Source organism: Panthera leo, chromosome A2, assembly GCF_018350215.1.
Source record: "Panthera leo isolate Ple1 chromosome A2, P.leo_Ple1_pat1.1, whole genome shotgun sequence".
Taxonomy (NCBI): Eukaryota; Metazoa; Chordata; class Mammalia; order Carnivora; family Felidae; genus Panthera; species Panthera leo.
The window spans coordinates 34,377,890-34,393,198 of NC_056680.1; the positions used below are offsets into that span (position 1 = coordinate 34,377,890).

The window sequence follows — 15,309 nt, forward strand, 5'->3', positions numbered from 1 at the left end:
TTTATTCTTTCATTGCACATTCTGCTAACAGAAATGGTCGTTGATAAAGGTGAGTGAAACTGAAATAATCCTGGAACACTCCAAATTTTCTAATTTTGGATTCTTATCTAAGACATAAAATTGAGGGATGAAATTGACTAACACAAGAAATACACAGCTCTTACAGCTTACAAAACATAGGATTTTATTTAAATTTGTGTACAGATAAGAATTTACTAAAATTTCAACAAAGACCTAATTCAAATCCTTTCCCACCACAAAAACAGGCATTATGAAAAAAAAGCCAGATTCTCTCAATTACATTTTCCCAGCTGGTAGATTCTGGAGGGAAAAAGGAGGGGAGGAAAGATACCAACACAACATAATTTGATCTTGAGTGCTGTCTCTTCTTGAAATGACTTAATTATGGAGATTTCCATAAGAATCAGCATTCTTCGGTATTGACGTTGAAATAGAAGCTTCTATTCCAAAATCACAAATAAGGCTTCTGGCGTTATTTTTAGTGTGAGGTACACAGTATATTCACTATTAAGGCAAATGGTAGAATACATGTGTGGGATATTAATGTCGATCTTCCACTGTAAAACAACGTGTTTTGGAACATTCATGGACTTTCTAAGTGCGTTGGAATTAGAAACTTGTAAAAGCTGTTGCAGTGTATAACAGTTTTGAATGTCTTCGCTGTGCCTTTTTGAAAGTTAAGCTGTTAAATGTAATCTTGTTTGACTTTTTAGAGCATGTGAATTTTTTATTATTAAAAATCGTAGAATTGGTCTGATCTCAAATTCTGTATATACACACACTGCTTGGCCAAACAGACTGCTCCCCTAAAGTCGGCAACAAGCAATGCTTACTGAGCAGGTTCACAGTGACCGAAAAGTATGAGAACAGAACATGGAAGACTGTAAGCGACATCAGATTATTGAGGTGGGCTAGCGATCTTATTCAAGAAAATGCAGATTTAAGATTTTTCACAGAGTGATTATGGCTCATCCCCTCACCCATTTCCCCCCCAATTGGATGACCGTTTCCTTCATAGTGATGAATCATTCCTTTTTATGAGACAATGGCCTTCTTCCTCCAAGGGTCAGGACGAAGCTGTCACTTCTTAGCCACGCTGGCCACAGACTTCTTGGCGGCATCCTCCAGGTCCACAGCTGAAGTAATGGGGAGTCCACTGTTACTGAGGATGTTTTGGGCCTCGTGGACATTGGTTCCTAGAAGGTGGGCAGGGGGGTATGGACAGTCACTGAAATGAAACTGGAGGTGGGGCCCTGGAAAGTTTCGTACAACCTGAAATTGTGTGAGACCCAGGTCTCACCAATTACAGCTCAGGTTCAGCTTTTTTATGATTCAGATTTGGCTATTTAGATGTATCCACCAGAAAAATTTACTTTTTTCCGTTTTTTCACCTCAAATGTCTGGCATTATAAGACATACACACACACACACACACACACACGTATATATACACATACATATATACATGTATATATACACACATATATGTGTATATACACATGTGTGTATATGTACACACATGTGTGTATATATACACATATATGTGTATATATATAAGATATACATAAAAATACATATAAATATATGTACACTTATACACACACTTATACAATATAAATTATATAAACTTACTTAAATACAAATAAAATATATAAATATAAATAAATAACATACATAAAATATTACATAAAAATATACTACCTATTTTTTTTCTGGCATTTAAAAAATGCAGATAATGACATTCTTATAAGACTGTGAACGAAGAGAGATTAACAACTACTTAGTCCACTGATTCGAAAAAAGAAAATCTTATGAAACCGATGTGCCCCTTGCTTGAACAACCTGAATATGGAATCTAAAGAAAAAGCTATGTGTCCAGTATGAGTGAGAGAACGGCGAATCGATGGGTTGGTAGCCACAGAATACTGAAAGCAACAAGTGAAGATGCACAGGACTGATGTGAGCTAGCTTTTCACCAGGAAATGAAGTAAATATACGTTCTAATCGACATCACTCACGGGGAAGATGACGTGGCAAGATCTCTAACAAGTGGTGGTCTGGCTAATAAGCAAGATGAAAGACTGGAATTGCCTGAGACTAATGGACATTTTTTTTTTTTTACTGATAAAAGCAGACATTTCAGCTGATAATCCACAGTTGAGCGGATTTAACATGGTTTTGGCCCATACTAGAAGGCAACTGTCTTAAAGATCTCATGAAACTAAAGTTCTGAGGGTCTGCCCACCTATGGCCATGAATCCACCACTTTGGAAACAATGATAGTTATTCAACACACGTGTTCTCGCTTCCTCCCTGCTCCGTATGACAAAAAGGGCAGAGGGCCCCAAAAAGAGTACTGCAGCCTGTGATGGTGTATCTTTGTCTCCCATTCCCGGTGGATCTGTAGCACTTGTGGGCCAAGCTACCCCACCCAGAAGTGTGCTTCTTCGACTTGACTATTTAGCAAGCAAACTGCTCTTCTGTTCTTGCAGAGTGAACAAGCCCCTAGGAGAAATGTGGTAACATTTAAGAGTCTAATGAAATACCTCATCTTACATCATTTCCTGTGCTTTTATCTAGTTAGCAAGGCAGAGCCTATTTATATACAAAGACCTTGAAATATAGGCCTTGGAGGACCTAAGAGTACAAATAAAAAGGAAGCACTTGGTCAGCATGTTTCATACAAACAGGCAAATGCCGAGTTCAAGAGGAACATTTGCACTAACAAGGTGATGTAGTGTGGATTCCCTGGGAGCCGGGGGCCACCACACCTGTGGTGAAATGAACACTTGGCATTGCATCTTTAGTTCAAGGCTAACTCACTGCTCTTTTCCACAGGAAATCTGTTAAATATCCTCTTTGGGAAACAAAATTCAAAAGGTAAGGAAGCTGTTTCCTGGGTGGCTCAGTTGGTTAAGCCTTGGTCCAACTCTTCACTTTGGTTTAAGTCATGATCTCACAGTTTGTGAGATTGAGCCCAGAGAAGGGCTCCTTGCTGACGGTGAGGAGAGATTCTCTCTCTCTCTCTCTCTCTCTCTCTGCCCCTTCTTGGGCTCTCTCTCTCAAAACAAACAAACAAACAAACAAACAAACAAACAAACAAACAAACATCCCTAGCTTCTCACCCTGGCTCTGTTGTAGATTAGTTGCACAGTTTTAGGTAAATTATGTAACACCTTTGAGCCTCAACTTCTTAATCCCCAGACATAACATTATGATCGTCTTCCTCATAACTAATACACACGCCAGACATAATGCTAAGTGACTTCCACGCAGTATATGAAATCTTTATGACGACGATGCCTAGATCTTATTGTCCCTATTTCACAGATGAGGCAAAGAGGCACAGAGAGGTTAAAGAAGTTTTCTACAGTCACAGACTGTATGTGGCAGTGATGGGAACCTGAACTCTGTTCTAATAATACAACCTGAATGTTCTAACCAGAATTCCGCTGGTTGGTTTCCTTGTTTATAAAATGAGGATAATAATGCTGACAGCATGGGTTGTGAGGAGGAGCAAATGAAATAACACATGTGAAAGGATTCTGTAAATGTCTAGGAATCTGTGGCCGACTTAAGCTCACCATCAACCAGTCACGCTCCTCTTCTGCCCAACCAGGAACTACATTTCCCAGGTCTCCCTTGCATGTATGTGGGGTCATGTGACTGAGTTCTGGCCAAGAGTGTGTGAGCGCCATGAAATACGTGCCCATAAAAATTGCCCTTGTGAGCTCTTGCACTCGGTTTTTTCCCTGTGTACCTTCTGGAATGTCACCAGCCAAGACAACTCTGAAAATCCCCTATTCTGGACATGGCAATGCCTCCTTCAGCATGGATACCAGAATAATTCTGTAGAGCAGAGCACCCTACTCATGCACCCTTTCAGACTTCATATTAATGAGAAAGAACTTTCTATTACATTAAGAATCACATTTCAACATTTACCTGTTATAGGAGCCGGCGTTACTTTGACTGACACATTACTTTGTAAGGGTGGTAGGCAGCTTCCAAAATGGCTCTCTGTGGCCAGTTCCTACTTCCTGGTGTCCATGCCCCTGTGTAACCCCTTTGGCTATTGGTAGAACCAGCAACTTGCTTCTAATGACTAAGAAGAGCAAGAGTGACAGAATGTCATCTCTGAGACTAAGTTCCAAAATCCCAGGACTTCTTCCTTGTTCCTTCTGACTCTGTTCACTCTGATGCAGCACATTGCCATACTGTGGACTGCCCTATGGAGAAGTCCACGAGGCAAGGAATTCAGGGCTGCCTCCAGCCAAAAGCCGAGGAGCAACTGAAGCCTTCAGCCTGACAGCTCATGGGGAACTATATCCTGCCAACAATGATGTATTTGGAAGCGATCCTTTCCCAGTCGAGCCTTGATATGGCCCTATCCCTGGCTGACACTTTGACTGCAGCTTTGAGACCTTAAACCAAAGGACCCAACTAAGCCACACTCATATTCCCTACCACAGAACACGGAGATCAACAATGTTCCCTGTGTTAAAGGCAATTTGTTACACACTAGTTACCTAATGCAGATGTAAAGATTTATTATTTCATTAATCCAACCTCAGTGTTCATTTTGATACATATGGTAGAAGTTTCCGACAAGGTCCCAGAGGTTGAAAAGTAGAACAGAGGATCAGACGATGGCAGGTGTTGAATATTAGGCTAAGGAATTCTGACATTAATCCGTAAGTAGGGCTTTCATGGAATAATGACACAGTGTGCAGCAAAGTCCTGACTTACACAGAATGGAACTGGTCTTTGGACCAGAAGGTCAATGAAAGTTAAATATGTAAACCTCTATCTCCTTCAACAGAGACACAGAGTTCTCTGCCTACCTGTCCTCTAATCTACCAGGGAAGAAATCTAAATTTGGGTCAGAAAGGCTCTTCTCCTTCTTTCCTTTCTCTTTAGAACAGCCTCCACACAGACAGCTTCCAAGAACCCCACGCATCAAGAGGCAGATTCATCTCCCTGAACATTCCACATCTCTGACTACCTTCCTTTGGTGACAGAGTCCTCCTGTGAACACAGATCTTAGCCAAGCCTGTCAAGTTCTCTCTGAGGAACTGAACCTGTACGAGAATTAGCAGCATCAACAGGAGTGGTAACAGTAACAAAAGCATTAATAGCAACTTAGCAGGTGTCCTGCAATGTTCAGTTCTATTAGTTCATTTGCTACTCAACAGCATCCCTGAGAGAGCTACCATTATTATCTCCTTTTACAGAAGGGAGGACTGAGGCACAGGTAAGTTAAAGGCTAAAGTCTAGCTAGCATGGCTAGGAATAGTTAGGAAGTAGTTGAATGAAAACTGAACTTGATCTCTCACTGGTCTGAATGATTCCTGGAACTAATGCTTGAAACATCCATGCTGAACCATGAATGACAACCTTTATAAATAGAGGATATCGTCATAATCACATTGACAATAATAAAAAAAAATAATCTGTTTTCCAGTCTTCCCACATTACTTTGAGCCTTTGAACTTGTGAATTTGGTGGTTCTAAAAGACCTGGTGAGTCAGGCCTTTATAAATGAGTTCTTTTTATTCATTTATTTATTTCTTGGTCAAGAGCACTGAGGCCTGGTGATTGGCAGGATGAGGTCTCAAAATCCTTTGGTCTTCCCACTCTACTTTGATTTCCTGGTGACTCCTGTTTGAGGAGTCAAATTTACAATTTAAAATTTGTGGCACTTTTGCACACATGAGATCGTCTAAACTTCATGATACTATAAATTATTTGAGAGCAAGGATCAGGTACAAGTAGGGTGTCTGCTTTCTCCAGCCTCCCTGCCTGACTACACCGACCCTACCAACTGTCCCCTTCTCGAGGAGGGACCACATGGTGATCTTCGTCCCAAGGCAGACATGGACTGTTCCCAAGATGACTGCACCTGACCCAAGGGTGGTGCAAATACAGATGATGGCCATTAGCTTGTGCAGTCAGGTTTGCTCTGCTGAGAATCTGAATGGGTAGCACACACGAAATGGGAAACAGTAGCATGAAAAGGACTTAATCAGCCGTTAGTAAGCAGGTGAGACAGAGGCAGCGCAAACATGCAGAGAGGGGTGGAGTCAAGTGCACAGGCTGCTGGAGTGCTGCTCCTGAGGTTGGCCTCCACGCCACATCCTCCTCCTCCTGGGGGCCAGCTTCATTATGGCTGCTGTCCATTCTGAGAACTGTTTATTCAGTTTTACCTGAGTTCTTTTCCATAGCTACAGACTGGCTGTGGACCGTTTTAGGGTTCTGAGACTACTGGAACAAGTCACTCTTCCTTGCAACCAAGAAACCTAACTAAACCAGTTCCTGAATTAACATCTTCTTCAGGACTTAACTGAGCATCAGGTATTCCCAAAGGTGGAAAACGACTGATTTAGAAATCCGTGAACCCGCAGACATGCTGGACCTTTGGCCTCGAGTCCTCCAACCAGAACTCTTGTCTTCTGCTTGGCCAACACCCAAACGTTCATGAGATATTGTTTAAATGGCATTTCCTGGGCGCCTGGGTGGCTCAGTCAGTTGAGCATCTGACTTTTGGTTGTGGCTCGGGTCATTATCTCATGGTTTCGTGAGTTCGAGCTTCACACTGGGCTCTGTGCTGACATCGCAGAGCCTGCTTGGGATTTTCTCCCCCTCTCCCTGCCCCTTCGCGTCTTGTGCTGTCTCTCTCTCTCTCTCAAAATAATAAATTAATTGAAATAAAAATAAATGGCATGTCTTTGGGGATGCCTCCCTTGTCACTACTCCCCCAGCCCCTAAACTAGAGCAGGATTTGTAAATGAGCTTCCATCCCACCTTGTACTTCCGGAATCACAGCACTATTGGGACTGCTCACTGACGCTTCTCTCGCCCCCACCAAACACAAGCTTCATCTAGGCTGACATTCTGTCAGGCCGGCCCACCAGGATCTCTGCGCTCAGTGCAGTTTCCATGACACAACCTGGGCTTGCTGATGGGCTGAATGGCGGTGGATGGACTCACACATACCAAGTGTGCTTGAGTTGGTGAGGTGTGGGAGATTTTCTGATCACCTTGCTGGCCCGACACCCCCAAATAACCCATTTTTTTAATAGCACTGAAACAGAAGCCCCAAACGACCTGAGGGAAATTAGGAGTGACTGTTCCTGAGTTTTCTCGGGTTCTCCAGGGGCTTTTGTGGTGGCCTCTTTCTCTAAGAAGGGCTGAACAGCAGCTGGCTCTATGTGGTGCCCTAGAAGACTCCAAGCTGCCACCACTCCTCTGTCCCTCCTGGCCAGGAAGGCCTTCCTCAAGGTTAACAACCAGGGGGTGGGGCCGGAAGAGACTGGGTAGAGCAGAGCCTAGGAAAATGGGCCCTTCTCTCCTTCCAGCTGCTCTTGCAGGGCCATAGCAAAATGCCTAATTGCTTCACAATTCCAGGATCCATTAAAGTGAATTTTAATTATGCTTCCAGTTACACTTTAATTACAGCCTTAATTATTAAGCACAGGCTAGGCATACTCAGAACCCCAGCATGAAACAGGGAGAGGGAGAGGAAGAAGAAGAGAAGAGAAAAAGGAGAGAGGAGAGGGGCGGGGAGGAGGGGGGAAGGAAAAGGGCTTGGTTCTGGGGGGCAGGGGGAGGAAGGAAGGGAGGGAGAGGGAAGGAAGGGGGGGGGGGAGAGAGAGAGAGAGAGAGAGAACGAACACATAGTAAGGAATATCCCAGAGGGGGAAGACACACGAAAGAGGCATAGAGAACAAGGGAAACAAGTGAGCCCGCCAAGTCCCATGGCACCAGCCCCTGCCCTGATTTTGCCAGCACCCTGTCCTGGCTTCCAAGCTGGTTTCTCCCTGGTTGGTTCTCCTGCCCACAGGCCAGGGAGAAAGAAGCAAAGCTAGGGCAGGCCTTGCTGCCCACAGACCCTGCTGCCTGGTTCCTATGGAGAGAGCAGCTAGAAGGGAAAGGGGGAATGCACAGAGAAGAGGGTCAGAAAGAAAACCAGCAGCCTGGAAATGAGGTCACTGGAAAAGAAAAGAGAATCAGGGGAAGCCTTGGGCAAACGCTTGTTGTTGTGTGGATTTCTTTCATTAATGCTGTTCTTTGAATATTCAAGGTTGGTTTCTTCTGGATTCACCAAGTGGCTGACACCTGCTACCCACCCCCTTGCTTGCCTTTATTTCCAAATAGTGAACCATCATAGCCACTTTAAACCCTGACTCGGAACTGAGAGTTCCAAAGACCGTGTTTATGCCTGTGTACCCAATTACAAAGGAAATTGATCTCTTCCCCACATTTAGTGCCGCTGACATGTTCTAAAAATTATTAAATGCTGCATTGCTTTTTAATGAGGCTGCAGGACTACAGTTTTAATAACCACCTGTACAGATAACTGATTGACTCACGTTGGTTCAACTTCAAGTATTTCTTAACATCTGCTTGCTGAAAGCTGCTAAGCTAAGTGGTTATCTCCCCGACGCGTGCCTTAAAAATGGCAATACACAGACAATCAAAGGGGAATGATTCTAAAATGAAGTCTTGCTCTGCCAATAGAGGATATTATGAAAAGAATAATTATGAAATTTTTAAAATTCTCCACTTGTGCATGTTTTACCACTGACTTCCTGCCACCAGGTGGAGTGAGAGAGCTGTAAAGAGAGATGAAGGTTAATTTATCAAAATTTGTTCTTTGCTTTCATGACCTGGGAGAGAAGATCATGGTAGTGGATAGAAATCACAGGGTTTTGTTCAAAAGGTGGGCCCCTTGCCCCCAACTCAGGCCAGTCTTTTATCACAGGGCTGTGAAGAAAATTACTCTCTAGTCAAAAGTATGGAGAAATTAGGCTTTTTGAAAAAGTATTATTTGCGGGGGCACGTGGGTGACTCGGTTAAGCATCCACGTCTTCATTTCAGCTCAGGTCATGATCTCACAGTTCATGAGATCGAGCTCTGTATTGATCTCTATGCTGAACCAGATTCTGCTTATGACTGTCTCTCACCCTCTCTCTGCCCCCTCCCCTGCTCATGTGTGTGCTCTCTCTCCTCTCTCTCCCTCTCTCATAAATAAATAAATAAAGAGTAATATTATAATAGGAATTGAGCTTTTTAAGAACGCAACAGTTAGCACCTATCGTATATACACTAGGTACAATAAATATTTGTTGGATACAGGAGTTAAGGGGTTCACAACTATCGTATCACTTCAATCTTCATAGCAACCCTAAAAAAGACATCATCTTCATCCCCATTTTACAGATGAGACGACTGAGGCACTGGGAGGCTGAGGAACTTGCCCAACATCTCCGAGCAAGTCAAAGGCTAAGCCAACGCTAGAACACAGATTTGTATGACTGCGAAGCTGCATGACAACCGTGTAACTTGGCGTCCAAGCGCTGGGAGGAATCCTAAGCGTCCTTTAGGATCAAAGTCTCTTGTTTTCACTAGAGGAAACTGAGGCCCGGAAATGCTAGGTGATTTGCCCCGGTGAAATAATCAGCGAGCCACGTACAGGACTGACTCTCGGTCTGGTGTTCTAAATCAGGGCTATTCTAAGTCAGCTAAGAATAGTTGTTACATTTTTAAATAGTTGGAAAAAAATCAGAAGAATAATATTTTGTGATACATGAAAGTCACATGAAATTCAAATTTCCGTGCCCATAAATAAAGTTTTACTGGAATGCAGCCAAAGTGATTCATTTGCAGATTGTCCATGGCTGCTTCTGTGCCACCAAAGGCAGAGCTGAGCGGTTGTGACAGAGTCAGCATGGCTCATCAATCCTAAAATACGTCGACCCCTGCTCTAAGTAATCAAATCTTTCCCCGCCTCCACCCCAGGGAGAAAGGAGGTCAGTGGAAACAAACCAGGTTCCACAGAGCAGCAGATTCCTCCTAAAATGGTCACTGTCCTTTTGCCCTTGCTCCTCTTCCATTATTCTCCTTTCAAGTGACAACCAGATAGAAGGGGCCCATTTTCTTGGTGACATGTAAATGTAGATAACTTATCACATGTCTTTTGTTATTGTACTGCTAAAAATGGAATAATTCATTGAGAATCAGAGGTAAAACTCCTGCTGCATCAGCAGGCTTCACTTGCCACAGATGATGTGCAGCCAGTATCTAACACCTTGCTTGGCACTTTGCTGCCAGCCCACAGAGTGCCCCTGCTTGGCACACAGAGTGCCCCCTGGTGGAGTTACAAACAAGAGCTCGAGTAATAATGGCAGCCAACGTTTACAGAGCCAGGGACTGTCTGGGTTAATGTAAAACTCATCTTTTCCTTGCAACAACCCCATGAGACCGCCATATTTCTATTCCTGCTTCACAGGTAAGGAAATGGAGATTTTAAACCTGGTTGTCACCGAGAAGCTGAGCGACCTTGGGAAGTTACTGTAGTTGGAAGAGTATCTTACAGAAATGCCCTGGATTCCTCACATTTTAGAAAAATTAAAAATGACAAAAGACATCCTGTGCACACCTATTCTCCTTGATGACTTCTCCTCCCAGGGTAAGAAGAAACCACCGCCGAGGGTGTGAGTGTTATTCTCATGATGCCCGTAGGAACCACCGACGCAAGTGGCAGGAAGCCGATGGCTAGGGTCTTCTCCACAGTGCTTCCAAGAAGGGTGTGCAAGCCAGATTTAGAACCAAGTCTAACATATATTCACTGAGGGCGTATGCTAGGTGCTCACACTTTCGCTTTCAACCACATAAACCCTCAAAAAAGCAACATATATGTTAACCTAAGACAAATGTATAGAATGGAATGTATCCTCTGGCAAGCCAGAATGCCCTACAATTCTGTACCTGCTCGGAATAGGGCCGTTCTCATAAAGAACAGAATAGAGCCTTTCTCATAAAAAACATCGACACAGACTTAGAAAGATTTGCCTTCCTGGGGTCTACCGCATGGCTTTCAATTCATGTATATTCTAACTTAGGCATGATTTCAGGAATTTTCAAAGGTAATTTTGGCAGTGTGGGACTTTTGTCTGTGATCCTGACCCTGGAGCTCCCATGCTGCCTGAGAAGTGACATCATGGCATCACTGTCTGTGATTCTGTACTTATGTGGGGGGAATGGCCAAATGGATCTCACTGCTGATCTGTTCCTTGAGCTGTTAGGTTCTCAGAGCTTAGTATCACCACATTTTTCTTGACTTTTAAAAACCCTTTCAGAGCTGAGGACGGAGGAGGCTTTAGACTCAGGTACCGTGGGGAGTTTCCAGAATTCCAGGCCTTGCCACTGGTCTCTTCTCTACAACAGGCTGCAAATTATGTCCCACTGTCTTTGGAACAAAGATTTACCGTGGCACAGTCATCCCCATTGCTATACTGTCTACGCTGTTTCTGTGCTACAACGGGAGAGGTGAGTTACTGCAATAGGGAATACACGGCCCACAAAGCCTCAAGTCTGGCCACTGACACTAAACGTCTGCAGACCTTTGCTCCATACAATCCAAATTTCTGGGGCTGTGGCTGTGGAGGACAAGAACCCGGCCTCATCTTGTACTTCTCCAGCTTGCGGTTCTTGCTTCCCACTTCTGATGCAGCAAGCCGCTGTATTTCCAGGACAGAAAATTCTACCTACTCTTGCTCTCTTTGAATCAACAGTGGCTGATAGTTGGCTCGAGTGCCCCTACTCTCCTTTCCCACAAACTGCAGAAGACGATGACCACAGGGCTCTTTTCCGCTGACCTGGGATACAGTCTCAGCATCTTTCTCGGCCCAGCACTGTGGGCAGCCACTGCCAATAAATAGAAGGTGGCATGAGATGAAAGCTATTTATTTGTCCTGCCTGTTCCAACCCATTCTTGGGCAGTCCTTCCTCCTAGATGGCTCTGCCTCAGGACAGCCTCAAGGTGGCACCCTCTGGGAGAGTCTCAGTCACAGGACACATCTGTTGCCTTTAAGTAGGACAGACAGAATCTACCAGTGTGTCCCCTTCCTGAGCAATGTGTTTTCTCCCTCTTCGGTGGCTGAACAAATGTGACTTTCAAGTGTTATATAAAGAAACTGAGGCACGGAGATACGAACTGACTGATCACTCAGAAGACACCCACAAAGCAGAAGGTGGTGTCGTGATGTGCAGAACTTAGGATGTGTCAGTCCCCAGACCTGTCATGCTCTAAAATCCCTCCTGATTACAAGTGTCCCATGGGAACAACGTGAGGCCCCTGCTTATGAAGCAAGGACCACTGCCTAGACTGAGGTGGGCACCTGACCAAAAGGCATCGGCAGCCCGTGTCCAGGGCAGACTAATCACCTGGATGTGCGTTAGGGGGTGTTTCCTTCCACACACAGCATGATGCTCCTGGGCTCATCTTTGACCACCAATGACACTGCACTGGCAGTGGAGAAACCTCTCTGCCTGGGATTTTTATTTTTTTAAAAAAAATTTTTTTTAACGTTTATTCATTTTTGAGACAGAGAGAGACAGAGCATGAATGGGGGACGGTCAGAGAGAGAGGGAGACACAGAATCTGAAACAGGCTCCAGGCTCTGAGCTGTCAGCACAGAGCCCGACGCGGGGCTCGAACTCATGGACCGCGAGATCATGACCTGAGCCGAAGTTGGACGCCCAACCGACTGAGCCACCCAGGCACCCCAACCCGGGATTTTTGAAAGAAGAAAGTTGGTATGTGTAGCCCAGCCCCTTCCTTTGCCTGTCCTTTGGACTGTGCTCTCTCAGGGAGCCCACACTGCCCCTCAGGGTCTGTGGTGCTTGTAACTAGGCGCGTCTGTGACTCAGAGTAAGAACGCTCACTGTCGGCACACGATACGGTTCATCCTTCACCTTCTTCACCAGTCTCTTACTGCGCACTGTATTTCTCACCAGGGTCCCCAGAGAAGGAAGGATCACCTCAAAGACCCAGCAACATGGACGGGTTGGATGCCTACTTTCCTCAGGGTCAATGAGTGGCTTTCTCTTGTGCAGATGTCCAACATGGTAAAAATTTCAGTAACTCACATGAACCATCTAGGGGTAAGATGAAAATTCAAAAGACCAAGTATAGTTGATTAATGTATGTCTGGAAACTTAAAATATTTGCTCTAAAAAGGCTTTAGCTACCCTAATACTTTAGCTTATATCCTGTGAGACTTGGTGTAATGTTCAAGTGTGGCAAGGTTGAAGCATTCAGAAATGTTTATCGATTTAGACAATGAGAGGATTTAAGCCTTGATGACAGAGCAGGATGGTCTCCACCATGTCCTCTGGTTTAACCTGGTGATGATGAATCAATACTAGGGAGGATACTCAGGAAGATGGTGCTGGTGACCGAAGCGGGGAGAGGTGACAGACACTGACAGCAAGTGAACTCAGTCCCAGGAAGGGTACATCCACGGACAGTGAAGGAAGGGAGGGGACGAGGAGGGGTGAATGGGCACTAGTGAGGCAGAAAGCAAGGTGAGGAGAAAGGTGTGCAGAAAACACGGACCAGGAGAATTGGGACAGGAAGAACAAGGAGAACGGAACCCAGAAAGGAAACGAGATGAGCACTCACAGAGAACATCTGACCCCTCCTCCTGGAGCCACATCTCCAAAGACCACAGAACAAACTGAGAAGTGGAGGGAAGGTGTGCTTGGAGAGGCTGGGGGTGGAGATGGGGAACAGGTCCACCTGGCCTTGCAAGGGAACAGAGAGTGAGAACAGGAGAGAAGATGAAAACTCGGTAGAGAGCACATGCTGGGAAATGTGCTAAGAGGTCGTGGGATGTTAACTGGCACAGCATCAGCCCCTTGGCCCTGCTGGGCATCCACGTTCCCTCCGCCCAGGATCATGCCGTCCCTCGACCAGGGCTCCCTTATTCTCTGATGACTCTGGGGGTCAGCAGCAAACCTAGGGCTCAAATAGCCTGAATGAAAAGTCTTCCCAGCTAGTCGGCCACAGTCAGTCTGCCAACGCTGCCTTTTATGATGGGAGTCAAAGGAATAATTACTGGCCTCCTCTCTTGGTCTCACATCTTAGCATAATGGAAGACTGGCAGAATGGATGGCTGCCAAGTGTGTGGATGCAGCTGAAAGCTGTATGGCTGCCCCTGAACGCTTTCATACTCGAGGCTTCTTTGCCCCTTGAGCAGACTATAGCATCACATGGCAATTTTACGGTGTCTGTGCTAAGAAGGATACTACAGGTGCACTGCCCTGGCTGTGGCTCCAATGTGTCAGTATTTCAGAGAGCAAGAATAAGGCAGTGTCCACAGAGAAGAGCTGCCGGAGCCTTGGTCAAGAAAGTAAAAGAAAACAGGATACGAAGTTGTGGACTTGGAGACATTTATGTTCTCAACAGCTATAAAAGGACTCTAGGGAATATTAGAGAGATTGATAAGAACAAGCAAGGGAACCACAAGGGACTGTTGTTTTGAAAGATATTTGTCAAAAGAGAAGCAGAATGTTTATGTTGCCGAAACAAACCTTTCTGTATTATACGGAAAAATCAAACTGAACGATTTGACTAAGAAACAGGATCCAATCTATCAATTATCTAGGCTCATTATTATTTATAGCCTAACGTGTAATCACAATGAGCACCTGAGAGAAAAGCATATTCCTCTTCAGCTTATCTGAGGTATAGAAGTTTGCTGCAGATTTAAATGGGACAATAACAAAAAAATGAAATTAAAAAAAAATTCTCTATAAAGATACTGGAAAGCCCTGATCTAGAATAGTAAAACTACCTGTACAAAACCCAAAGCTTAGGCTAAAACACCTTTGCACACTGGACATACAAAGCTGTTAATAAATGTCTGTACATTTTTCTCAATAGTATCATGGTTTGGGCTAAATTAACCATCTAGTTAACTTTTGTGCCAAGTATATATATTTTTCAGAGACAAAAAAAAAAATAAACACGTCAGGTTATTTGTCCTTTATTTATGCCAGAAACAACTGTGTAAAAAAACTAAATTCCCCCATCAAAATGTGATTGTCTGATTTACCAGGGAGTCTTTTAAATAAAAATAATCCTGTGTCTCAGCTGGTGAGTTCTGTTGCAATAAGGCAAGTAAATATATGTAATTATGAAGTTACCATTTTCAAAGAGGTGAGTAATCTTTTCCTTATCCACTGGTAAAACAACTTGTACTTATTACACAGCTGAGAACAAAGATTTGTCCACAAAATCCCACTAAATCAAGCCTGATTTGATTAAAACTTTCCTCATCAAGACATTTCTATTACATTGTATGTGGCAATAGAGTCTTGAAAACGTGGGTCATAAATCAGTGAGAATTATGGCAAGGATCTTGGATCTTCCAAATGGCCACATAACAACTAAGACAGACTACCTTCTTTATTTACAGGAAGTAGACACTTATAATAAAA

General features: G+C 44.2%; 1 protein-coding gene across 4 annotated transcripts in view; it reads right to left on the reverse strand.

Annotated features, from left to right (window-relative positions):
• Positions 1–15,309, reverse strand: part of SUCLG2 (succinate-CoA ligase GDP-forming subunit beta) — a 330,084-nt gene that overhangs the window by 57,006 nt on the left and 257,769 nt on the right. Inside the window, exon 13 of one of the 4 annotated variants that reach the window (XM_042929927.1) lies at positions 161–1,217. The exons of the other annotated variants lie outside the window; for them this stretch is intronic. Within the exon in view, the coding sequence (XP_042785861.1) occupies positions 1,102–1,217 (116 nt within the window). The 3' untranslated portion in view covers positions 161–1,101. Of the gene's footprint in view, positions 1–160; positions 1,218–15,309 lie in introns of those variants that run through there. 4 annotated transcript variants of the gene reach the window in all.